Source organism: Anomaloglossus baeobatrachus, chromosome 7, assembly GCF_048569485.1.
Source record: "Anomaloglossus baeobatrachus isolate aAnoBae1 chromosome 7, aAnoBae1.hap1, whole genome shotgun sequence".
In the NCBI taxonomy this organism is placed as follows: Eukaryota; Metazoa; Chordata; class Amphibia; order Anura; family Aromobatidae; genus Anomaloglossus; species Anomaloglossus baeobatrachus.
Window position 1 is genome coordinate 8,657,139 of NC_134359.1, and position 26,438 is coordinate 8,683,576.

Consider the following 26,438-nt stretch of genomic DNA (forward strand, 5'->3'; position numbering starts at 1 on the left):
CTCCTCTGCTTGGGCCCCTCGCCTTATTTCCTTGGGCCCCTTGACTCCTCTGCTTGGGCCCCTCGCCTTCTCTCCTTGGGCCCCTTGCCTTATTTCCTTGGGCCCCTTGACTCCTCTGCTTGGGCCCCTCGCCTTATTTCCTTGGGCCCCTTGACTCCTCTGCTTGGGCCCCTCGCCTTCTCTCCTTGGGCCCCTTGTCTTATTTCCTTGGGCCCCTCCCTCCTCTGCTTGGGCCCCTCGCCTTATTTCCTTGGGCCCCTTGACTCCTCTGCTTGGGCCCCTCGCCTTCTCTCCTTGGGCCCCTTGCCTTATTTCCTTGGGCCCCTCCCTCCTCTCCTTAGGCCCCTTGCCTTATTTCCTCATGTCCCTCGCCTTCTCTTCTTCGGCCTCTCGCTTCCTCTCCTTGGGCCCCTTGCCTTATTTCCTTGGGCCCCTCCCTCCTCTGCTTGGGCCCCTAGTCTCCTCTCCTTAGGCCCCTTGCTTTATTTCCTCATGCCTCTCGCCTTCTCTTCTTGGGCCCCTCGCCTCCTCTCCTTGGGCCCCTCGCTTCCTCTCCTTGGGCCCCTTGCCTTATTTCCTTGGGCCCCTCGCCTTCTCTTCTTTGCCCCATCCTGGGCCCCTACAATAGTCATCCATAATTCTACAGCAGGGATTATGTTAAAGGGCCGGTAGCGCTCGTGCATAGATTTTGTGTTTTGTGGTTTCCTAACTCTCGGCCCCCTTTGTCCATCTCCAGAGGCCGAGTGTCTCATTACACAGTGACCCCGCAGCTGGCGCCGGCCTTTCATTTCCCGCGTCTCCGCTCGCGGTGCGACTCTCCGTTTTTTGTATCAGCGCAGAATCTGTTGTTTTGTTTGTTACATTTTTCTTATTTTCTATCTGGGGAGCGGAGATTCTGGGAAACTTTCCAGCGGTGATTCTGCTCCCGCCACGGCTGGAAATCACTTTATATGAAGCGCAGCAATCACCGGAGCTGCCAACAAGAGCGGTATACAACATGTCCCGGCCCGCGCCGCCACATCAGCCACACGGCGATCTAATGTACATGAGCCTCACACATAGTGAGGAACACAGGAGCGGGCATGTCGGATTTCCACCTGCCTGGTCCGCAGTTATATTGCAGACCTCCTGCGTATCACCACAGGGCGAGAGTGCGGAGACTGCCCGTCCTATAGAGAGTGCGGAGACTGCCCGTCCTGTAGAGAGTGCGGAGACTGCCCGTCCTGTAGAGAGTGCGGAGACTGCCCGTCCTGTAGAGAGTGCGGAGACTGCCCGTCCTCTAGAGAGTGCGGAGACTGCCCATCCTGTAGAGAGTGCGGAGACTGCCCATCCTGTAGAGAGTGCGGAGACTGCCCGTCCTGTAGAGAGTGCGGAGACTGCCCGTCCTGTAGCGAGTGCGGAGACTGCCCGTCCTGTAGCGAGTGCGGAGACTGCCCGTCCTGTAGCGAGTGAGGAGACTGCCCGTCCTGTAGCGAGTGAGGAGACTGCCCGTTCTGTAGAGAGAGAGGAGACTGCCTGTCCTGTACAGAGTGCAGAGACTGCCTGTCCTGTAGAGAGTGAGGAGACTGCCCGTCCTGTAGAGAGTGAGGAGACTGCCCGTCCTGTAGAGAGTGAGGAGACTGCCCGTCCTGTAGAGCGTGAGGAGACTGCCCGTCCTGTAGAGCGTGCGGAGACTGCCCGTCCTGTAGAGCGTGCGGAGACTGCCCGTCCTGTAGAGAGTGCGGAGACTGCCCGTCCGGTAGAGAGTGCGGAGACTGACCGTCCTGTAGAGAGTGCTGAGACTGCCCGTCCTGTAGAGAGTGAGGAGACTGCCCGTCCTGTAGAGAGTGCAGAGACTGCCCGTCCTGTACAGAGTGCGGAGACTGCCCGTCCTGTACAGAGTGCGGAGACTGCCCGTCCTGTACAGAGTGCGGAGACTGCCCGTCCTGTACAGAGTGCGGAGACTGCCCGTCCTGTACAGAGTGCGGAGACTGCCCGTCCTGTACAGAGTGCGGAGACTGCCCGTCCTGTAGAGAGTGAGGAGACTGCCCGTCCTGTAGAGAGTGAGGAGACTGCCCATCCTGTAGAGAGTGCGGAGACTGCCCGTCCTGTAGAGAGTGAGGAGACTGCCCGTCCTGTAGAGAGTGAGGAGACTGCCCGTCCTGTAGAGAGTGAGGAGACTGCCCGTCCTGTACAGAGTGCGGAGACTGCCCGTCCTGTAGAGAGTGAGGAGACTGCCCGTCCTGTAGAGAGTGAGGAGACTGCCCGTCCTGTACAGAGTGAGGAGACTGCCCGTCCTGTACAGAGTGAGGAGACTGCCCATCCTGTAGAGAGTGAGGAGACTGCCCGTCCTGTACAGAGTGAGGAGACTGCCCGTCCTGTACAGAGTGAGGAGACTGCCCGTCCTGTAGAGAGTGAGGAGACTGCCCATCCTGTAGAGAGTGCGGAGACTGCCCGTCCTGTAGAGAGTGCGGAGACTGCCCGTCCTGTAGAGAGTGCGGAGACTGCCCGTCCTGTAGAGAGTGCGGAGACTGCCCATCCTGTAGAGAGTGCGGAGACTGCCCGTCCTGTAGAGAGTGCAGAGACTGCCCGTCCTGTAGAGAGTGCGGAGACTGCCCGTCCTGTACAGAGTGCGGAGACTGCCCGTCCTGTACAGAGTGCGGAGACTGCCCGTCCTGTACAGAGTGCGGAGACTGCCCGTCCTGTACAGAGTGCGGAGACTGCCCGTCCTGTACAGAGTGCGGAGACTGCCCGTCCTGTACAGAGTGCGGAGACTGCCCGTCCTGTACAGAGTGCGGAGACTGCCCGTCCTGTAGAGAGTGAGGAGACTGCCCGTCCTGTAGAGAGTGAGGAGACTGCCCGTCCTGTAGAGAGTGAGGAGACTGCCCATCCTGTAGAGAGTGCGGAGACTGCCCGTCCTGTAGAGAGTGAGGAGACTGCCCGTCCTGTAGAGAGTGAGGAGACTGCCCGTCCTGTAGAGAGTGAGGAGACTGCCCGTCCTGTAGAGAGTGAGGAGACTGCCCGTCCTGTACAGAGTGAGGAGACTGCCCGTCCTGTACAGAGTGAGGAGACTGCCCATCCTGTAGAGAGTGAGGAGACTGCCCGTCCTGTACAGAGTGAGGAGACTGCCCGTCCTGTACAGAGTGAGGAGACTGCCCGTCCTGTAGAGAGTGAGGAGACTGCCCATCCTGTAGAGAGTGCGGAGACTGCCCGTCCTGTAGAGAGTGCGGAGACTGCCCGTCCTGTAGAGAGTGAGGAGACTGCCCATCCTGTAGAGAGTGCGGAGACTGCCCGTCCTGTAGAGAGTGCAGAGACTGCCCATCCTGTAGAGAGTGCGGAGACTGCCCGTCCTGTAGAGCGTGCGGAGACTGCCCGTCCTGTAGAGAGTGCGGAGACTGCCCGTCCTGTAGAGAGTGCGGAGACTGCCCGTCCTGTAGCGAGTGAGGAGACTGCCCGACCTGTAGAGAGTGCAGAGACTGCCCATCCGGTGGAGAGTTGTAGCGAGTGAGGAGACTGCCCGTCCTGTACAGAGTGCGGAGACTGCCCGTCCTGTACAGAGTGCGGAGACTGCCCGTCTTTTAGAGAGTGAGGAGACTGCCCATCCTGTAGAGAATGAGGAGACTGCCCGTCCTGTAGAGAGTGCGGAGACTGCCCGTCCTGTAGAGAGTGAGGAGACTGCCCGTCCTGTAGAGAGTGAGGAGACTGCCCGTCCTGTAGAGAGTGAGGAGACTGCCCGTCCTGTACAGAGTGAGGAGACTGCCCGTCCTGTACAGAGTGAGGAGACTGCCCGTCCTGTACAGAGTGAGGAGACTGCCCGTCCTGTACAGAGTGAGGAGACTGCCCATCCTGTAGAGAGTGAGGAGACTGCCCGTCCTGTACAGAGTGAGGAGAATGCCCGTCCTGTACAGAGTGCGGAGACTGCCCGTCCTGTACAGAGAGCGGAGACTGCCCGTCCTGTACAGAGAGCGGAGACTGCCCGTCCTGTACAGAGTGCGGAGACTGCCCGTCCTGTGCAGAGTGCGGAGACTGCCCGTCCTGTACAGATTGCGGAGACTGCCCGTCTTTTAGAGAGTGAGGAGACTGCCCGTCCTGTAGAGAGTGCGGAGACTGCCCGTCCTGTAGAGAGTGCGGAGACTGCCCGTCCTGTAGAGAGTGAGGAGACTACCCGTCCTGTAGAGAGTGCGGAGACTGCCCGTCCTGTAGAGAGTGCGGAGACTGCCCGACCTGTACAGAGTGCGGAGACTGACCGTCCTGTAGAGAGTGAGGAGACTGCCCGTCCTGTAGAGAGTGCGGAGACTGCCCGTCCTGTAGAGAGTGCGGAGACTGCCCGACCTGTAGAGAGTGAGGAGACTGCCCGTCCTGTAGAGAGTGCGGAGACTGACCGTCCTGTAGAGAGTGCGGAGACTGCCCGTCCTGTAGAGAGTGCGGAGACTGCCCAATCTTTCCCAGATTTCTGGAGTGAAACGTTTTCCCTCCTGTCCCTGCCGAATCCACCCATGTGAGCGGAAAATGGCCGAGTGTGGGGAAGCCGGATTTCTCCGGTGACCCCCTATAGTGACTAATGAGTGACATCTCCAGCGCAGGTGCACATCAGTTTTAAAAGCCCCTGAATGCTGCGCGCCAGCACCACGAGTGCTGGATGAAGCCGCTCCTATCCTCCGGACCCATGTGTACTGGAACCTGCAGAACATTTCTTGTATATAATGAGTGACATCTCCAGCGCAGGCGCACAGCGGTGATAAAAGCCCCTGAATGCTGCGCGCAGCACCACGAGTGCCGGATGAAGCCACGCCTATCCTCCAGACCCATGTGTACTGGAACCTGCAGAACATTTCTTGTATATAATGAGTGACATCTCCAGCGCAGGCGCACAGCGGTGATAAACGCCCCTGAATGCTGCGCGCAGCACCACGAGTGCCGGATGAAGCCGCTCCTATCCTCCGGACCCATGTGTACTGGAACCTGCAGAACATTTCTTGTATATAATGAGTGACATCTCCAGCGCAGGCGCACAGCGGTGATAAAAGCCCCTGAATGCTGCGCGCAGCACCACGAGTGCCGGATGAAGCCGCTCCTATCCTCCGGACCCATGTGTACTGGAACCTGCAGAACATTTCTTGTATATAATGAGTGACATCTCCAGCGCAGGCGCACAGCGGTGATAAAAGCCCCTGAATGCTGCGCGCAGCACCACGAGTGCCGGATGAAGCCGCTCCTATCCTCCGGACCCATGTGTACTGGAACCTGCAGAACATTTCTTGTGTATAATGAGTGTTCTGTCCTGTGACCTCGATTCTGTAGGAAAGTCATTATTAACCTACATACCAAGTCCCGAGGCCGCCCCATTGTGGACTGGAGGCTGCAGGCGCTTGGTACATGGAGGATCTGGCGGAGGCCGGGGCTCGTGATCAGAGGTCGCAGGAGGCCATTCTGCCCATGGAGACGGCGCAGAGCCGGGGACATTGTGTGCACAGGAGCAAAGCGGGGAAATGCACAGAATGTTCACAACACGTCCTGCGCCTCCTCTGCACCCCCAGAACAGTGACCCAGACACAGGGGTGAACGTACATTACAGGGGGCCCGGACAGTATATTACAGGGGGGCCCAGACAGTATATTATAGGGGTGCCCGGACAGTATATTACAGGGGGGCCCAGACAGTATATTATAGGGGTGGCCGGACAGTATATTATAGGGGTGGCCGGACAGTATATTATAGGGGTGCCCAGACAGTATATTATAGGGGTGCCCGGACAGTATATTATAGGGGTGCCCAGACAGTATATTATAGGGGTGGCCGGACAGTATATTATAGGGGTGCCCGGACAGTATATTATAGGGGTGCCCAGACAGTATATTATAGGGGTGCCCGGACAGTATATTATAGGGGTGCCCGGACAGTATATTATAGGGGTGCCCGGACAGTATATTATAGGGGTGCCCGGACAGTATATTATAGGGGTGCCCGGACAGTATATTATAGGGGTGCCCGGACAGTATATTACAGGGGGGGCCAGACAGTATATTATAGGGGTAGCCGGACAGTATATTATAGGGGTGCCTGGACAGTATATTATAGGGGTGCCTGGACAGTATATTATAGGGGTGCCCGGACAGTATATTATAGGGGTGCCCGGACAGTATATTATAGGGGTGCCCGGACAGTATATTATAGGGGTGCCCGGACAGTATATTATAGGGGTGCCTGGACAGTATATTATAGGGGTGCCTGGACAGTATATTATAGGGGTGGCCGACAGTATATTATAGGGGTGGCCGGACAGTATATTATAGGGGTGCCTGGACAGTATATTATAGGGGTGGCCGGACAGTATATTATAGGGGTGCCTGGACAGTATATTATAGGGGTGGCCGGACAGTATATTATAGGGGTGCCTGGACAGTATATTATAGGGGTGGCCGGACAGTATATTATAGGGGTGCCTGGACAGTATATTATAGGGGTGGCCGGACAGTATATTATAGGGGTGCCCAGACAGTATATTATAGGGGTGCCCGGACAGTATATTATAGGGGTGGCCGGACAGTATATTATAGGGGTGGCCGGACAGTATATTATAGGGGTGCCCGGACAGTATATTATAGGGGTGCCCGGACAGTATATTATAGGGGTGGCACTGCCGGCATGCAGACCTATCTAACACTTCATGGGTCCAGTCTTGGTGATGTCGGACCTGTTGGGGTCACCGGCACACGCTCAGTTTTCAGTATTGATGACTTTTATATCCAATGAAGACCCAATAGAAGGTCTGTCCATGGAGAGGACGGAGGGCATGGCCCGCTTTGTGGCACTTTGGCTCGTTCTCCATGCTGGAATCTTCTCCTTGCTGCCCCACCATACAGTATGAGGCAGTTTCATGACTATGGCCCCATCCCGGGTTAATGTGTCGCTCATTTACCAATTAACAGCCCACAATTACCAGACAAACGAGCAAAACAGTCATTAATCAGGTGCGGCGACCGTGAGTCACCATCCTCAGCGATAACATCAAATTCTGTGCGGGCGGATCAAACTGCTATTAACCAACTGCCGACCAGGTGTGTGCGTTTCTGTGAGTCTGTGCATGTGCGGATCTGTGTATGTGCGGGTTTGTGCATGTGCGGGTCTGTGCATGTGCGGGTCTGTGCGTGTGCGGGTCTGTGCGTGTGCGGGTCTGTGCGTGTGCGGGTCTGTGCATGTGTGGGTCTGTGCATGTGCGGGTCTGTGCATGTGCGGGTCTGTGCATGTGCGGGTCTGTGTATGTGTGTCTGTGCGGATCTGTGTATGTGCGGGTCTGTGCATGTGTGTCTGTGTATGTGCGGATTTGTGTATGTGCGGGTCTGTGCATGTGCGGGTCTGTGCATGTGCGGGTCTGTGCATGTGCGGATCTGTGCATGTGCGGGTCTGTGCATGTGCGGGTCTGTGCATGTGCGGGTCTGTGCATGTGCGGGTCTGTGCATGTGCGGGTCTGTGCATGTGTGTGTGTGTGTATGTGCGGATCTGTGTATGTGTGTCTCTGTGTGTGCATGGGGCCCACTGAAACTATTTTGCCTGGGGCCCACGAAACCCTGGAGCTGGCCCTGGTATGGGGGATGGGGAGGTGAGGCTCAGTCAGCCGGGAGGGGGGGGGGGTGTCATTCTGGGGGCGACACTCACCTTTCATGCCATAAAACGAGAATCGCTCGCAAAACTCGTTCACGATGATGAAGAGAATGCTCAGCGGATAGTTGGTGCCACATAATGTCTGCAAAGAGCAAGAAACAGATCAGTGCATCTCATAGAGGCGAGAGATACAGGCGGGGGATATGGGGGGAGGCCTGCAGATACAGAGATACAGGCGGGCGATATGTGAGGAGACCTGCAGATACAGAGATACAGGCGGGCGATATGTGAGGAGACCTGCAGATACAGAGATACAGGCGGGCGATATGTGAGGAGACCTGCAGATACAGAGATACAGGAGGGCGATATGTGAGGAGACCTGCAGATACAGAGATACAGGCGGGGGATATGGGGGGAGGCCTGCAGATACAGAGATACAGGCGGGCGATATGTGAGGAGACCTGCAGATACAGAGATACAGGCGGGCGATATGTGAAGAGACCTGCAGATACAGAGATACAGGCAGGGGATATGGGGGGAGGCCTGCAGATACAGAGATACAGGCGGGCGATATGTGAGGAGACCTGCAGATACAGAGATACAGGCGGGCGATATGTGAGGAGACCTGCAGATACAGAGATACAGGCGGGCGATATGTGAGGAGACCTGCAGATACAGAGATACAGGAGGGCGATATGTGAGGAGACCTGCAGATACAGAGATACAGGCGGGGGATATGGGGGGAGGCCTGCAGATACAGAGATACAGGCGGGCGATATGTGAGGAGACCTGCAGATACAGAGATACAGGCGGGCGATATGTGAAGAGACCTGCAGATACAGAGATACAGGCAGGGGATATGGGGGGAGGCCTGCAGATACAGAGATACAGGCGGGCGATATGTGAGGAGACCTGCAGATACAGAGATACAGGCGGGCGATATGTGAGGAGACCTGCAGATACAGAGATACAGGCGGGCGATATGTGAGGAGACCTGCAGATACAGAGATACAGGCGGGCGATATGTGAGGAGACCTGCAGATACAGGCGGGCGATATGTGAAGAGACCTGCAGATACAGAGATACAGGCGGGCGATATGTGAGGAGACCTGCAGATACAGAGATACAGGTGGGCGATATTTGAGGAGACCTGCAGATACGGAGATACAGGCGGGCGATATGTGAGGAGACCTGCAGATACAGGCGGGCGATATGTGAAGAGACCTGCAGATACAGAGATACAGGCGGGCGATATGTGAGGAGACCTGCAGATACAGAGATACAGGCTGGGGATATGTGAAGAGACCTGCAGATACAGAGATACAGGCGGGCGATATGTGAGGCGACCTGCAGATACAGAGATACAGGCGGGCGATATGTGAGGAGACCTGCAGATACAGAGATACAGGCGGGCGATATGTGAGGAGACCTGCAGATACAGAGATACAGGCGGGCGATATGTGAGGAGACCTGCAGATACAGGTGGGCGATATGTGAGGAGACCTGCAGATACAGAGATACAGGCGGGCGATATGTGAGGAGACCTGCAGATACAGAGATACAGGCGGGCGATATGTGAGGAGACCTGCAGATACAGAGATACAGGCTGGGGATATGTGAGGAGACCTGCAGATACAGAGATACAGGCTGGGGATATGTGAGGAGACCTGCAGATACAAAGATACAGGCGGGCAATATGTGAAGAGACCTGCAGATACAGGCGGGCGATAAGTGAAGAGACCTGCAGATACAGGCGGGCGATATGTGAAGAGACCTGCAGATACAGAAATACAGGAGGGTGATATGTGAGGAGACCTGCAGATACAGGCGGGCGATATGTGAAGAGACCTGCAGATACAGAGATACAGGCGGGCGATATGTGAGGAGACCTGCAGATACAGGTGGGCGATATGTGAGGAGACCTGCAGATACAGAGATACAGGCAGGCGATATGTGAGGAGACCTGCAGATACAGGTGGGCGATATGTGAGGAGACCTGCAGATACAGAGATACAGGCGGGCGATATGTGAGGAGACCTGCAGATACAGAGATACAGGCTGGGGATATGTGAGGAGACCTGCAGATACAGAGATACAGGCTGGGGATATGTGAGGAGACCTGCAGATACAAAGATACAGGCGGGCAATATGTGAAGAGACCTGCAGATACAGGCGGGCGATAAGTGAAGAGACCTGCAGATACAGGCGGGCGATTTGTGAAGAGACCTGCAGATACAGAAATACAGGAGGGTGATATGTGAGGAGACCTGCAGATACAGGCGGGCGATATGTGAGGAGACCTGCAGATACAGAGATACAGGCGGGCGATATGTGAGGAGACCTGCAGATACAGAGATACAGGCGGGCGATATGTGAGGAGACCTGCAGATACAGAGATACAGGCAAGCGATATGTGAGGAGACCTGCAGATACAGAGATACAGGCGGGCGATATGTGAGGAGACCTGCAGATACAGGCGGGCGATATGTGAGGAGACCTGCAGATACAAGTGGGCGATATGTGAGGAGACCTGGAGATACAGAGATACAGGTGGGCGATATGTGAGGAGACCTGCAGATACAAAGATACAGGCGGGCGATATGTGAGGAGACCTGCAGATACAGAGATACAGGCGGGCGATATGTGAGGAGACCTGCAGATACAGGCGGGCGATATGCGAGGAGACCTGCAGATACAAGTGGGCGATATGTGAGGAGACCTGCAGATACAGAGATACAGGTGGGCGATATGTGAGGAGACCTGCAGATACAAAGATACAGGCGGGCGATATGTGAGGAGACCTGCAGATACAAAGATACAGGCGGGCGATATGTGAGGAGACCTGCAGATACAGGCGGGCGATATGCGAGGAGACCTGCAGATACAAGTGGGCGATATGTGAGGAGACCTGCAGATACAGAGAAGCATGGACAGATGGATAACAAGGAGAAAACCGGGAAAACAAGCTCCGCACTGGGATATGGGGGGAGGCCTGCAGATACAGAGATACAGGCGGGGGGATATGGGGGGAGGCCTGCAGATACAGAGATACAGGCGGGCGATATGTGAGGATACCTGCAGATACAGAGATACAGGCGGGCGATATGTGAGGAGACCTGCAGATACAGAGATACAGGCTGGGGATATGTGAGGAGACCTGCAGATACAGAGATACAGGCTGGGGATATGTGAGGAGACCTGCAGATACAAAGATACAGGCGGGCAATATGTGAAGAGACCTGCAGATACAGGCGGGCAATAAGTGAAGAGACCTGCAGATACAGGCGGGCGATATGTGAAGAGACCTGCAGATACAGAAATACAGGAGGGTGATATGTGAGGAGACCTGCAGATACAGGCGGGCAATATGTGAGAAGACCTGCAGATACAGAGATACAGGCGGGCGATATGTGAAGAGACCTGCAGATATAGGCCGGCAATATGTGAGGAGACCTGAAGATACAGAGTTACAGGCGGGCGATATGTGAGGAGACCTGCAGATACAGAGATGCAGGCGGGTGATATGTGAGGAGACCTGCAGATACAGAGATACAGGCGGGCGATATGTGAGGAGACCTGCAGATACAGAGATACAGGCGGGCGATATGTGAGGAGACCTGCAGATACAGAGATACAGGCGGGCGATATGTGAGGAGACCTGCAGATACAGAGATACAGGCGGGCGATTTGTGAAGAGACCTGCAGATACAGAGATACAGGCGGGCGATATGTGAGGAGACCTGCAGATACAGAGATACAGGCGGGCGATATGTGAGGAGACCTGCAGATACAGAGATACAGGCGGGCGATATGTGAGGAGACCTGCAGATACAGAGATACAGGCAAGCGATATGTGAGGAGACCTGCAGATACAAGTGGGCGATATGCGAGGAGACCTGCAGATACAAGTGGGCGATATGTGAGGAGACCTGCAGATACAGAGATACAGGTGGGCGATATGTGAGGAGACCTGCAGATACAAAGATACAGGCGGGCGATATGTGAGGAGACCTGCAGATACAGAGATACAGGCGGGCGATATGTGAGGAGACCTGCAGATACAGGCGGGCGATATACGAGGAGACCTGCAGATACAGGCGGGCGATATACGAGGAGACCTGCAGATACAGGCGGGCGATATGTGAAGAGACCTGCAGATACAGAGATACAGGCGGGCGATATGTGAGGAGACCTGCAGATACAGAGATACAGGCTGGGGATATGTGAAGAGACCTGCAGATACAGAGATACAGGCGGGCGATATGTGAGGCGACCTGCAGATACAGAGATACAGGCGGGCGATATGTGAGGAGACCTGCAGATACAGAGATACAGGCGGGCGATATGTGAGGAGACCTGCAGATACAGAGATACAGGCGGGCGATATGTGAGGAGACCTGCAGATACAGGTGGGCGATATGTGAGGAGACCTGCAGATACAGAGATACAGGCGGGCGATATGTGAGGAGACCTGCAGATACAGAGATACAGGCGGGCGATATGTGAGGAGACCTGCAGATACAGAGATACAGGCTGGGGATATGTGAGGAGACCTGCAGATACAGAGATACAGGCTGGGGATATGTGAGGAGACCTGCAGATACAAAGATACAGGCGGGCAATATGTGAAGAGACCTGCAGATACAGGCGGGCGATAAGTGAAGAGACCTGCAGATACAGGCGGGCGATATGTGAAGAGACCTGCAGATACAGAAATACAGGAGGGTGATATGTGAGGAGACCTGCAGATACAGGCGGGCGATATGTGAAGAGACCTGCAGATACAGAGATACAGGCGGGCGATATGTGAGGAGACCTGCAGATACAGGTGGGCGATATGTGAGGAGACCTGCAGATACAGAGATACAGGCAGGCGATATGTGAGGAGACCTGCAGATACAGGTGGGCGATATGTGAGGAGACCTGCAGATACAGAGATACAGGCGGGCGATATGTGAGGAGACCTGCAGATACAGAGATACAGGCTGGGGATATGTGAGGAGACCTGCAGATACAGAGATACAGGCTGGGGATATGTGAGGAGACCTGCAGATACAAAGATACAGGCGGGCAATATGTGAAGAGACCTGCAGATACAGGCGGGCGATAAGTGAAGAGACCTGCAGATACAGGCGGGCGATTTGTGAAGAGACCTGCAGATACAGAAATACAGGAGGGTGATATGTGAGGAGACCTGCAGATACAGGCGGGCGATATGTGAGGAGACCTGCAGATACAGAGATACAGGCGGGCGATATGTGAGGAGACCTGCAGATACAGAGATACAGGCGGGCGATATGTGAGGAGACCTGCAGATACAGAGATACAGGCAAGCGATATGTGAGGAGACCTGCAGATACAGAGATACAGGCGGGCGATATGTGAGGAGACCTGCAGATACAGGCGGGCGATATGTGAGGAGACCTGCAGATACAAGTGGGCGATATGTGAGGAGACCTGGAGATACAGAGATACAGGTGGGCGATATGTGAGGAGACCTGCAGATACAAAGATACAGGCGGGCGATATGTGAGGAGACCTGCAGATACAGAGATACAGGCGGGCGATATGTGAGGAGACCTGCAGATACAGGCGGGCGATATGCGAGGAGACCTGCAGATACAAGTGGGCGATATGTGAGGAGACCTGCAGATACAGAGATACAGGTGGGCGATATGTGAGGAGACCTGCAGATACAAAGATACAGGCGGGCGATATGTGAGGAGACCTGCAGATACAAAGATACAGGCGGGCGATATGTGAGGAGACCTGCAGATACAGGCGGGCGATATGCGAGGAGACCTGCAGATACAAGTGGGCGATATGTGAGGAGACCTGCAGATACAGAGAAGCATGGACAGATGGATAACGAGGAGAAAACCGGGAAAACAAGCTCCGCACTGGGATATGGGGGGAGGCCTGCAGATACAGAGATACAGGCGGGGGGATATGGGGGGAGGCCTGCAGATACAGAGATACAGGCGGGCGATATGTGAGGATACCTGCAGATACAGAGATACAGGCGGGCGATATGTGAGGAGACCTGCAGATACAGGAGGGCGATATGTGAGGAGACCTGCAGATACAGAGATACAGGCTGGGGATATGTGAGGAGACCTGCAGATACAGAGATACAGGCTGGGGATATGTGAGGAGACCTGCAGATACAAAGATACAGGCGGGCAATATGTGAAGAGACCTGCAGATACAGGCGGGCAATAAGTGAAGAGACCTGCAGATACAGGCGGGCGATATGTGAAGAGACCTGCAGATACAGAAATACAGGAGGGTGATATGTGAGGAGACCTGCAGATACAGGCGGGCGATATGTGAAGAGACCTGCAGATATAGGCCGGCAATATGTGAGGAGACCTGAAGATACAGAGTTACAGGCGGGCGATATGTGAGGAGACCTGCAGATACAGAGATGCAGGCGGGTGATATGTGAGGAGACCTGCAGATACAGAGATACAGGCGGGCGATATGTGAGGAGACCTGCAGATACAGAGATACAGGCGGGCGATATGTGAGGAGACCTGCAGATACAGAGATACAGGCGGGCGATATGTGAGGAGACCTGCAGATACAGAGATACAGGCGGGCGATTTGTGAAGAGACCTGCAGATACAGAGATACAGGCGGGCGATATGTGAGGAGACCTGCAGATACAGAGATACAGGCGGGCGATATGTGAGGAGACCTGCAGATACAGAGATACAGGCGGGCGATATGTGAGGAGACCTGCAGATACAGAGATACAGGCAAGCGATATGTGAGGAGACCTGCAGATACAAGTGGGCGATATGCGAGGAGACCTGCAGATACAAGTGGGCGATATGTGAGGAGACCTGCAGATACAGAGATACAGGTGGGCGATATGTGAGGAGACCTGCAGATACAAAGATACAGGCGGGCGATATGTGAGGAGACCTGCAGATACAGAGATACAGGCGGGCGATATGTGAGGAGACCTGCAGATACAGGCGGGCGATATACGAGGAGACCTGCAGATACAAGTGGGCGATATGTGAGGAGACCTGCAGATACAGAGAAGCACGGACAGATGGATAACGAGGAGAAAACCGGGGAAACAAGCTCCGCACTGGGATATGGGGGGAGGCCTGCAGATACAGAGATACAGGCGGGGGGATATGGGGGGAGGCCTGCAGATACAGAGATACAGGCGAGCGATATGTGAGGAGACCTGCAGATACAGAGATACAGGCGGGCGATATGTGAGGAGACCTGCAGATACAGAGATACAGGCAAGCGATATGTGAGGAGACCTGCAGATACAGAGATACAGGCGGGCGATATGTGAGGAGACCTGCAGATACAAGTGGGCGATATGTGAGGAGACCTGGAGATACAGAGATACAGGTGGGCGATATGTGAGGAGACCTGCAGATACAAAGATACAGGCGGGCGATATGTGAGGAGACCTGCAGATACAGAGATACAGGCGGGCGATATGTGAGGAGACCTGCAGATACAGGCGGGCGATATGCGAGGAGACCTGCAGATACAAGTGGGCGATATGTGAGGAGACCTGCAGATACAGAGATACAGGTGGGCGATATGTGAGGAGACCTGCAGTTACAAAGATACAGGCGGGCGATATGCGAGGAGACCTGCAGATACAAGTGGGCGATATGTGAGGAGACCTGCAGATACAGAGAAGCATGGACAGATGGATAACGAGGAGAAAACCGGGAAAACAAGCTCCGCACTGGGATATGGGGGGAGGCCTGCAGATACAGAGATACAGGCGGGGGGATATGGGGGGAGGCCTGCAGATACAGAGATACAGGCGGGCGATATGTGAGGAGACCTGCAGATACAGAGATACAGGCGGGCGATATGTGAAGAGACCTGCAGATACAGGCGGGCGATATGTGAAGAGACCTGCAGATACAGAGATACAGGCGGGGGATATGTGAAGAGACCTGCAGATACAGGCGGGCGATATGTGAAGAGACCTGCAGATACAGGCGGGGGATATGTGAAGAGACCTGCAGATACAGAAATACAGGAGGGCGATATGTGAGGAGACCTGCAGATACAGGCGGGCAATATGTTAGGAGACCTGCAGATACAGAGATACAGGCGGGCGATATGTGAAGAGACCTGCAGATATAGGCGGGCGATATGTGAGGAGACCTGCAGATACAGAGATACAGGCGGGCGATATGTGAGGAGACCTGCAGATACAGAGATACAGGCGGGCGATATGTGAGGAGACCTGCAGATACAGAGATACAGGCGGGTGATATGTGAGGAGACCTGCAGATACAGAGATACAGGCGGGCGATATGTGAGGAGACCTGCAGATACAGGCGGGCAAATGAGTAGACCTGCAGATACAGAGATACAGGCGGGCGATATGTGAAGAGACCTGCAGATACAGGCGGGCGATATGTGAGGAGACCTGCAGATACAGAGATACAGGCGGGCGATATGTGAGGAGACCTGCAGATACAGGCGGGTGATGTGTGAGGAGACCTGCAGATACAGAGATACAGGCGGGCGATATGTGAGGAGACCTGCAGATACAGGCGGGTGATGTGTGAGGAGACCTGCAGAGATACAGACGGGCGATATATGAGGAGACCTGCAGATACAGGTGGGCGATATGTGAGGAGACCTGCAGATACAAAGATACAGGCGGGCGATATGTGAGGAGACCTGCAGATACAGAGATACAGGCGGGGGATATGTGAGGAGACCTGCAGATACAGAGATACAGGCGGGCGATATGTGAGGAGACCTGCAGATACAGAGATACAGGCGGGCGATATGTGAAGAGACCTGCAGATACAGGCGGGCGATATGTGAAGAGACCTGCAGATACAGAAATACAGGCGGGCGATATGTGAGGAGACCTGCAGATACAGAGATACAGGCGGGGGATATGTGAAGAGACCTGCAGATACAGGCGGGCGATATGTGAAGAGACCTGCAGATACAGGCGGGCGATATGTGAAGAGACCTGCAGATACAGAAATACAGGAGGGCGATATGTGAGGAGACCTGCAGATACAGGCGGGCAATATGTTAGGAGACCTGCAGATACAGAGATACAGGCGGGCGATATGTGAAGAGACCTGCAGATATAGGCGGGCGATATGTGAGGAGACCTGCAGATACAGAGATACAGGCGGGCGATATGTGAGGAGACCTGCAGATACAGAGATACAGGCGGGCGATATGTGAGGAGACCTGCAGATACAGAGATACAGGCGGGTGATATGTGAGGAGACCTGCAGATACAGAGATACAGGCGGGCGATATGTGAGGAGACCTGCAGATACAGGCGGGCAAATGAGTAGACCTGCAGATACAGAGATACAGGCGGGCGATATGTGAAGAGACCTGCAGATACAGGCGGGCGATATGTGAGGAGACCTGCAGATACAGAGATACAGGCGGGCGATATGTGAGGAGACCTGCAGATACAGGCGGGTGATGTGTGAGGAGACCTGCAGATACAGAGATACAGGCGGGCGATATGTGAGGAGACCTGCAGATACAGGCGGGTGATGTGTGAGGAGACCTGCAGAGATACAGACGGGCGATATATGAGGAGACCTGCAGATACAGGTGGGCGATATGTGAGGAGACCTGCAGATACAAAGATACAGGCGGGCGATATGTGAGGAGACCTGCAGATACAGAGATACAGGCGGGGGATATGTGAGGAGACCTGCAGATACAGAGATACAGGCGGGCGATATGTGAGGAGACCTGCAGATACAGAGATACAGGCGGGCGATATGTGAAGAGACCTGCAGATACAGGCGGGCGATATGTGAAGAGACCTGCAGATACAGAAATACAGGCGGGCGATATGTGAGGAGACCTGCAGATACAGAGATACAGGCGGGGGATATGTGAAGAGACCTGCAGATACAGGCGGGCGATATGTGAAGAGACCTGCAGATACAGGCGGGCGATATGTGAAGAGACCTGCAGATACAGAAATACAGGAGGGCGATATGTGAGGAGACCTGCAGATACAGGCGGGCAATATGTTAGGAGACCTGCAGATACAGAGATACAGGCGGGCGATATGTGAAGAGACCTGCAGATATAGGCGGGCGATATGTGAGGAGACCTGCAGATACAGAGATACAGGCGGGCGATATGTGAGGAGACCTGCAGATACAGAGATACAGGCGGGCGATATGTGAGGAGACCTGCAGATACAGAGATACAGGCGGGTGATATGTGAGGAGACCTGCAGATACAGAGATACAGGCGGGCGATATGTGAGGAGACCTGCAGATACAGGCGGGCAAATGAGTAGACCTGCAGATACAGAGATACAGGCGGGCGATATGTGAAGAGACCTGCAGATACAGGCGGGCGATATGTGAGGAGACCTGCAGATACAGAGATACAGGCGGGCGATATGTGAGGAGACCTGCAGATACAGGCGGGTGATGTGTGAGGAGACCTGCAGATACAGAGATACAGGCGGGCGATATGTGAGGAGACCTGCAGATACAGGCGGGTGATGTGTGAGGAGACCTGCAGAGATACAGACGGGCGATATATGAGGAGACCTGCAGATACAGGTGGGCGATATGTGAGGAGACCTGCAGATACAAAGATACAGGCGGGCGATATGTGAGGAGACCTGCAGATACAGAGAAGCACGGACAGATGGATAACGAGGAGAAAACCGGGAAAACAAGCTCCGCACTGAGGACTGAAAAAAGACAGTGGAGGCAGCAGGCTGAGCCCCCACTCCAGTCACTCCACCAGTCACTCCGCCAGTCACTCCGCCAGTGAGCCTCCAGTCACTCCACCAGTCACTCCGCCAGTGAGCCTCCAGTCACTCCACCAGTCACTCCGCCAGTGAGCCTCCAGTCACTCCACCAGTCACTCCGCCAGTAAGCCTCCAGTCACTCCACCAGTCACTCCGCCAGTAAGCCTCCAGTCACTTCACCAATGATCCGCCAGTCACTCCGCCAGTGAGCAGCCAGTCACTCCGCCAGTGAGCAGCCAGTCACTCCGCCAGTGAGCAGCCAGTCACTCCGCCAGTGAGCAGCCAGTCACTCCGCCAGTGAGCAGCCAGTCACTCCGCCAGTGAGCAGCCAGTCACTCCGCCAGTGAGGGTACTTTCACACCTCCGGTTTTTCTTCTGCGGCACAATCCGGCACTTTGCAGGAAAATCGCAACCGTTTTTTTTTGCTGCCGGTTGCGATTTTCCTGCATAGACTTTAATTAGTGCCGCATGGCCTTGCGTTCCCTCCGGTTTTTGCCGCATGCGGCAGATTTAGCCGATGCGGCGGCCGGATGGAACGTTGCCTGGTACGTTTTTTCGTGCGGCAAAAAAAAACCGCATCGCGCCGCATTCGGCCGATGCGGCGCATCTCGCAATGCATGCCTATGGCGGCCGGATGCGGCGCGATGCGGCAAATACCGCATTCGGCCGCCGCATGCGGTTTTTGCCACTGCGCATGCTCAGTAGCATGCCGCAAGCGGCAAAAACCGGGCGGGCCGCATGGGATAAACTTATGCAAAGGATGCGGTGTTTTCACCGCATCCGTTGCATAGCTTGCACAGCCGGATTGAGCCACAGGGCTCAAGCCGGATGTGTGAAAGTAGCCTGAGCCACCAGTCACTCCGCCAGTCACTCCGCCAGTCACTCCGCCAGTCACTCCGCCAGTCACTCCGCCAGTCACTCCGCCAGTGAGTCACCGGCTGTGCCGCTGTGTATGAGAGAATCCCACAACCATACACCTCAGTCCTGTTCTTCTTTCTGGCTTGTTGTGCGGTGTACAGATACAATGATGAGAGTACTCCCAGGAGTAGCAGATACAATGATGGGAGTACTCCCAGGAGTAGTAGATAGAATGATGGGAGTACTCCCAGGAGTAGTAGATAGAATGATGGGAGTACTCCCAGGAGTAGCAGATACAATGATGGGAGTACTCCCAGGAGTAGTAGATAGAATGATGGGAGTACTCCCAGGAGTAGTAGATAGAATGATGGGAGTACTCCCAGGAGTAGCAGATACAATGATGGGAGTACTCCCAGGAGTAGCAGATACAATGATGAGAGTACTCCCAGGAGCAGCAGATAGAATGATGAGAGTACTCCCAGGAGCAGCAGATAGAATGATGGGAGTACTCCCAGGAGCAGCAGATAGAATGATGGGAGTACTCCCAGGAGTAGCAGATAGAATGATGAGAGTACTCCCAGGAGCAGCAGATAGAATGATGGGAGTACTCCCAGGAGCAGCAGATAGAATGATGGGAGTACTCCCAGGAGCAGCAGATAGAATGATGGGAGTACTCCCAGGAGCAGCAGATAGAATGATGGGAGTACTCCCAGGAGTAGCAGATACAATGATGGGAGTACTCCCAGGAGCAGCAGATAGAATGATGGGAATACTCCCAGGAGCAGCAGATAGAATGATGGGAGTACTCCCAGGAGCAGCAGATAGAATGATGAGAGTACTCCCAGGAGCAGCAGATAGAATGATGGGAGTACTCCCAGGAGCAGCAGATAGAATGATGGGAGTACTCCCAGGAGCAGCAGATAGAATGATGGGAGTACTCCCAGGAGCAGCAGATAGAATGATGGGAGTACTCCCAGGAGTAGCAGATACAATGATGGGAGTACTCCCAGGAGTAGCAGATACAATGATGGGAGTACTCCCAGGAGCAGCAGATGGAATGATGGGAGTACTCCCAGGAGCAGCAGATGGAATGATGGGAGTACTCCCAGGAGTAGTAGATAGAATGATGGGAGTACTCCCAGGAGCAGCAGATGGAATGATGGGAGTACTCCCAGGAGCAGCAGATGGAATGATGGGAGTACTCCCAGGAGCAGCAGATAGAATGATGGGAGTACTCCCAGGAGCAGCAGATAGAATGATGGGAGTACTCCCAGGAGCAGCAGATAGAATGATGGGAGTACTCCCAGGAGCAGCAGATAGAATGATGGGAGTACTCCCAGGAGCAGCAGATAGAATGATGGGAGTACTCCCAGGAGCAGCAGATAGAATGATGGGAGTACTCCCAGGAGCAGCAGATAGAATGATGGGAGTACTCCCAGGAGCAGCAGATAGAATGATGGGAGTACTCCCAGGAGCAGCAGATAGAATGATGGGAGTACTCCCAGGAGTAGCAGATACAATGATGGGAGTACTCCCAGGAGCAGCAGATAGAATGATGGGAGTACTCCCAGGAGCAGCAGATAGAATGATGGGAGTACTCCCAGGAGCAGCAGATAGAATGATGGGAGTACTCCCAGGAGCAGCAGATAGAATGATGGGAGTACTCCCAGGAGCAGCAGATAGAATGATGGGAATACTCCCAGGAGCAGCAGATAGAATGATGGGAGTACTCCCAGGAGCAGCAGATAGAATGATGGGAGTACTCCCAGGAGCAGCAGATAGAATGATGGGAGTACTCCCAGGAGTAGCAGATACAATGATGGGAGTATAGATGCTGACTGTTCTGTTCTCTCTGTTATCAGCCTCCCTCATTTCCTGAGACATTGATGCCTCTAATTCTCTTTTATCTTAGTTTTTGTTATGCATTAGTGGAGGCAGAGATCTGTGGGGTCCGGGGGGAGCAGAGGGTCAGCTCCTGGGGGTCACAGCTCCTGGGGAGGGGGGGGGGTCACAGCTCCTGGGGAGGGGGGGGGGGTCACAGCTGGGGGGGCAGGAAGGTTAACCCTTGGATACCCTCTTACCGGCACTCTCCTGGTGGGACTGGACTCTTTGGCGAAGAACTTCTTGACTCCGGTCTTTTGTCCTGGGGGAGAGAGAAGGAACAAGTCATCTATGGGGCTGGACATGGTGCTTCAGAGCTGCGCTCCCCAAACTGCTCCCACTTCATCCTCAGGTCCCGCTCCTCCTCCTGTCCCGGCTGCCTCACCTCCTGGATCCTGCACCATTAACCCTTCATTACCAGACTACCAGGCCCTGCAGGACATTAACCCTTTCCAGCCCCTCGCTGGAGTCTGCTAGTGACGGCTCCGGGGCCTGAATGTGGCCTCAGGAGAGGATTTAGTGTTTCTTCTTGCGGCACATAACGTCTGGGGTCATGGAGGAATTGAGCCCCTATAGATACTGTACCCGGCTGTCGACCCCCGCCACCTCCTGCGCCTCAGATGTGCCCCAGTGTTCAGGGCTGATAACATAGAACAACAGCTTTATGCCCCACAGCCGCCTTCTCATAGCTGTCACTGCAGAGCAAATATCAGCTGATAAACCTGTGTACTGTCCCTTTAAATCTCTCCCTCCTGTAGCGCTGCGCCCCCTAGAGGCAACACACAAATCTCACAGGAATCCTCATCCTCCACCCAAATACAGCGCGGATCCTGCAAAGGGAATCAGACGAGGCTCCGCCATTGATTTTATAAAGCGTGGCTCCTTTAAGAGACATTTGAGTGACATTTAGCTGAGGCTTTGCAGGTGCAGATAAGAGAAGGTCCCAATACACAGGTCCAGCCTTATACTGCAAATCCCAATACACAGGTCCAGCCTTTATACTGCAAATCCCAATACACAGGTCCAGCCTTATACTGCAAATCCCAATACACAGGTCCAGCCTTATACTGCAAATCACAATACACAGGTCCAGCCTTTATACTGCAAATCCCAATACACAGGTCCAGCCTTATACTGCAAATCCCAATACACAGGTCCAGCCTTTATACTGCAAATCCCAATACACAGGTCCAGCCTTTATACTGCAAATCCCAATACACAGGTCCAGCCTTATACTGCAAATCACAATACACAGGTCCAGCCTTTATACTGCAAATCCCAATACACAGGTCCAGCCTTATACTGCAAATCCCAATACACAGGTCCAGCCTTTATACTGCAAATCCCAATACACAGGTCCAGCCTTATACTGCAAATCCCAATACACAGGTCCAGCCTTATACTGCAAATCACAATACACAGGTCCAGCCTTTATACTGCAAATCCCAATACACAGGTCCAGCCTTATACTGCAAATCCCAATACACAGGTCCAGCCTTTATACTGCAAATCCCAATACACAGGTCCAGCCTTTATACTGCAAATCCCAATACACAGGTCCAGCCTTATACTGCAAATCACAATACACAGGTCCAGCCTTATACTGCAAATCCCAATACACAGGTCCAGCCTTATACTGCAAATCCCAATACACAGGTCCAGCCTTTATACTGCAAATCACAATACACAGGTCCAGCCTTTATACTGCAAATCCCAATACACAGGTCCAGCCTTTATACTGCAAATCCCAATACACAGGTCCAGCCTTATACTGCAAATCCCAATACACAGGTCCAGCCTTATACTGCAAATCCCAATACACAGGTCCAGCCTTATACTGCAAATCCCAATACACAGGTCCAGCCTTTATACTGCAAATCCCAATACACAGGTCCAGCCTTTATACTGCAAATCCCAATACACAGGTCCAGCCTTTATACTGCAAATCCCAATACACAGGTCCAGCCTTATACTGCAAATCCCAATACACAGGTCCAGCCTTTATACTGCAAATCCCAATACACAGGTCCAGCCTTTATACTGCAAATCCCAATACACAGGTCCAGCCTTATACTGCAAATCCCAATACACAGGTCCAGCCTTTATACTGCAAATCCCAATACACAGGTCCAGCCTTTATACTGCAAATCCCAATACACAGGTCCAGCCTTTATACTGCAAATCCCAATACACAGGTCCAGCCTTTATACTGCAAATCACAATACACAGGTCCAGCCTTTATACTGCAAATCCCAATACACAGGTTCAGCTTTTATACTGCAAATCACAATACACAGGTCCAGCCTTTATACTGCAAATCCCAATACACAGGTCCAGCCTTTATACTGCAAATCACAATACACAGGTCCAGCCTTTATACTGCAAATCCCAATACACAGGTCCAGCCTTATACTGCAAATCCCAATACACAGGTCCAGCCTTATACTGCAAATCCCAATACACAGGTCCAGCCTTATACTGCAAATCCCAATACACAGGTCCAGCCTTTATACTGCAAATCCCAATACACAGGTCCAGCCTTTATACTGCAAATCACAATACACAGGTCCAGCCTTTATACTGCAAATCCCAATACACAGGTCCAGCCTTTATACTGCAAATCCCAATACACAGGTCCAGCCTTTATACTGCAAATCCCAATACACAGGTCCAGCCTTTATACTGCAAATCCCAATACACAGGTCCAGCCTTTATACTGCAAATCCCAATACACAGGTCCAGCCTTTATACTGCAAATCCCAATACACAGGTCCAGCCTTATACTGCAAATCCCAATACACAGGTCCAGCCTTATACTGCAAATCCCAATACACAGGTCCAGCCTTTATACTGCAAATCCCAATACACAGGTCCAGCCTTCATACTGCAAATCCCAATACACAGGTCCAGCCTTTATACTGCAAATCCCAATACGCAGGTCCAGCCTTATACTGCAAATCCCAATACACAGGTCCAGCCTTTATACTGCAAATCCCAATACACAGGTCCAGCCTTATACTGCAAATCCCAATACACAGGTCCAGCCTTTATACTGCAAATCCCAATACACAGGTCCAGCCTTCATACTGCAAATCCCAATACACAGGTCCAGCCTTTATACTGCAAATCCCAATACACAGGTCCAGCCTTTATACTGCAAATCCCAATACACAGGTCCAGCCTTTATACTGCAAATCCCAATACACAGGTCCAGCCTTTATACTGCAAATCCCAATACACAGGTCCAGCCTTTATACTGCAAATCCCAATACACAGGTCCAGCCTTCATACTGCAAATCCCAATACACAGGTCCAGCCTTATACTGCAAATCCCAATACACAGGTCCAGCCTTTATACTGCAAATCCCAATACACAGGTCCAGCCTTATACTGCAAATCCCAATACACAGGTCCAGCCTTATACTGCAAATCCCAATACACAGGTCCAGCCTTTATACTGCAAATCACAATACACAGGTCCAGCCTTTATACTGCAAATCCCAATACACAGGTCCAGCCTTTATACTGCAAATCCCAATACACAGGTCCAGCCTTATACTGCAAATCCCAATACACAGGTCCAGCCTTTATACTGCAAATCCCAATACACAGGTCCAGCCTTTATACTGCAAATCCAAATACACAGGTCCAGCCTTTATACTGCAAATCACAATACACAGGTCCAGCCTTTATACTGCAAATCCCAATACACAGGTCCAGCCTTTATACTGCAAATCCCAATACACAGGTCCAGCCTTTATACTGCAAATCCCAATACACAGGTCCAGCCTTTATACTGCAAATCCCAATACACAGGTCCAGCCTTTATACTGCAAATCACAATACACAGGACCAGCCTTATACTGCAAATCCCGATACACAGGTCCAGCGTTATACTGCAAATCACAATACACAGGTCCAGCCTTATACTGCAAATCCCGATACACAGGTCCAGCGTTATACTGCAAATCACAATACACAGATCCAGCCTTTATACTGCAAATCCCAATACACAGGTCCAGCCGTTATACTGCAAATCCCAATACACAGGTCCAGCCTTTATACTGCAAATCCCAATACACAGGTCCAGCCTTTATACTGCAAATCCCAATACACAGGTCCAGCCTTTATACTGCAAATCCCAATACACAGGTCCAGCCTTTATACTGCAAATCACAATACACAGGTCCAGCCTTTATACTGCAAATCCCAATACACAGGTCCAGCCTTTATACTGCAAATCACAATACACAGGTCCAGCCTTTATACTGCAAATCCCAATACACAGGTCCAGCCTTTATACTGCAAATCCCAATACACAGGTCCAGCCTTTATACTGCAAATCCCAATACACAGGTCCAGCCTTTATACTGCAAATCCCAATACACAGGTCCAGCCTTTATACTGCAAATCACAATACACAGGTCCAGCCCTTATACTGCAAATCCCAATACACAGGTCCAGCCTTTATACTGCAAATCCCAATACACAGGTCCAGCCTTTATACTGCAAATCCCAATACACAGGTCCAGCCTTTATACTGCAAATCCCAATACACAGGTCCAGCCTTTATACTGCAAATCCAAATACACAGGTCCAGCCTTTATACTGCAAATCACAATACACAGGTCCAGCCTTTATACTGCAAATCCCAATACACAGGTCCAGCCTTTATACTGCAAATCCCAATACACAGGTCCAGCCTTATACTGCAAATCCCAATACACAGGTCCAGCCTTTATACTGCAAATCCAAATACACAGGTCCAGCCTTTATACTGCAAATCACAATACACAGGTCCAGCCTTTATACTGCAAATCACAATACACAGGTCCAGCCTTTATACTGCAAATCCCAATACACAGGTCCAGCCTTTATACTGCAAATCCCAATACACAGGTCTAGCCTTTATACTGCAAATCCCAATACACAGGTCTAGCCTTTATACTGCAAATCCCAATACACAGGTCCAGCCTTTATACTGCAAATCCCAATACACAGGTCCAGCCTTTATACTGCAAATCCCAATACACAGGTCCAGCCGTTATACTGCAAATCCCAATACACAGGTCCAGCCGTTATACTGCAAATCCCAATACACAGGTCCAGCCTTTATACTGCAAATCCCAATACACAGGTCCAGCCTTTATACTGCAAATCCCAATACACAGGTCCAGCCCTTATACTGCAAATCCCAATACACAGGTCCAGCCTTTATACTGCAAATCCCAATACACAGGTCCAGCCTTCATACTGCAAATCCCAATACACAGGTCCAGCCTTTAGGGTATGTGCGCACGTTGCTTTTTACCTGCTTTTTTGCTGCTTTTTCTTCTGCGCTGTTTAA

The 26,438-nt window shown here is 52.8% G+C and overlaps 1 protein-coding gene across 2 annotated transcripts in view; it reads right to left on the reverse strand.

Moving 5' to 3' along the window:
- SLC15A2 (solute carrier family 15 member 2) overlaps positions 1-26,438 on the reverse strand; it is a 77,826-nt gene that overhangs the window by 28,279 nt on the left and 23,109 nt on the right. Inside the window, exons 2-3 of one of the 2 annotated variants that reach the window (XM_075318753.1) lie at positions 21,292-21,353; positions 7,636-7,723 (exon numbers count right to left, since the gene is read on the reverse strand). In XM_075318753.1, the coding sequence (XP_075174868.1) occupies positions 7,636-7,723; positions 21,292-21,353 (150 nt within the window). Of the gene's footprint in view, positions 1-7,635; positions 7,724-21,291; positions 21,443-26,438 lie in introns of those variants that run through there. The other variant, XM_075318752.1, reaches the window with a different exon arrangement.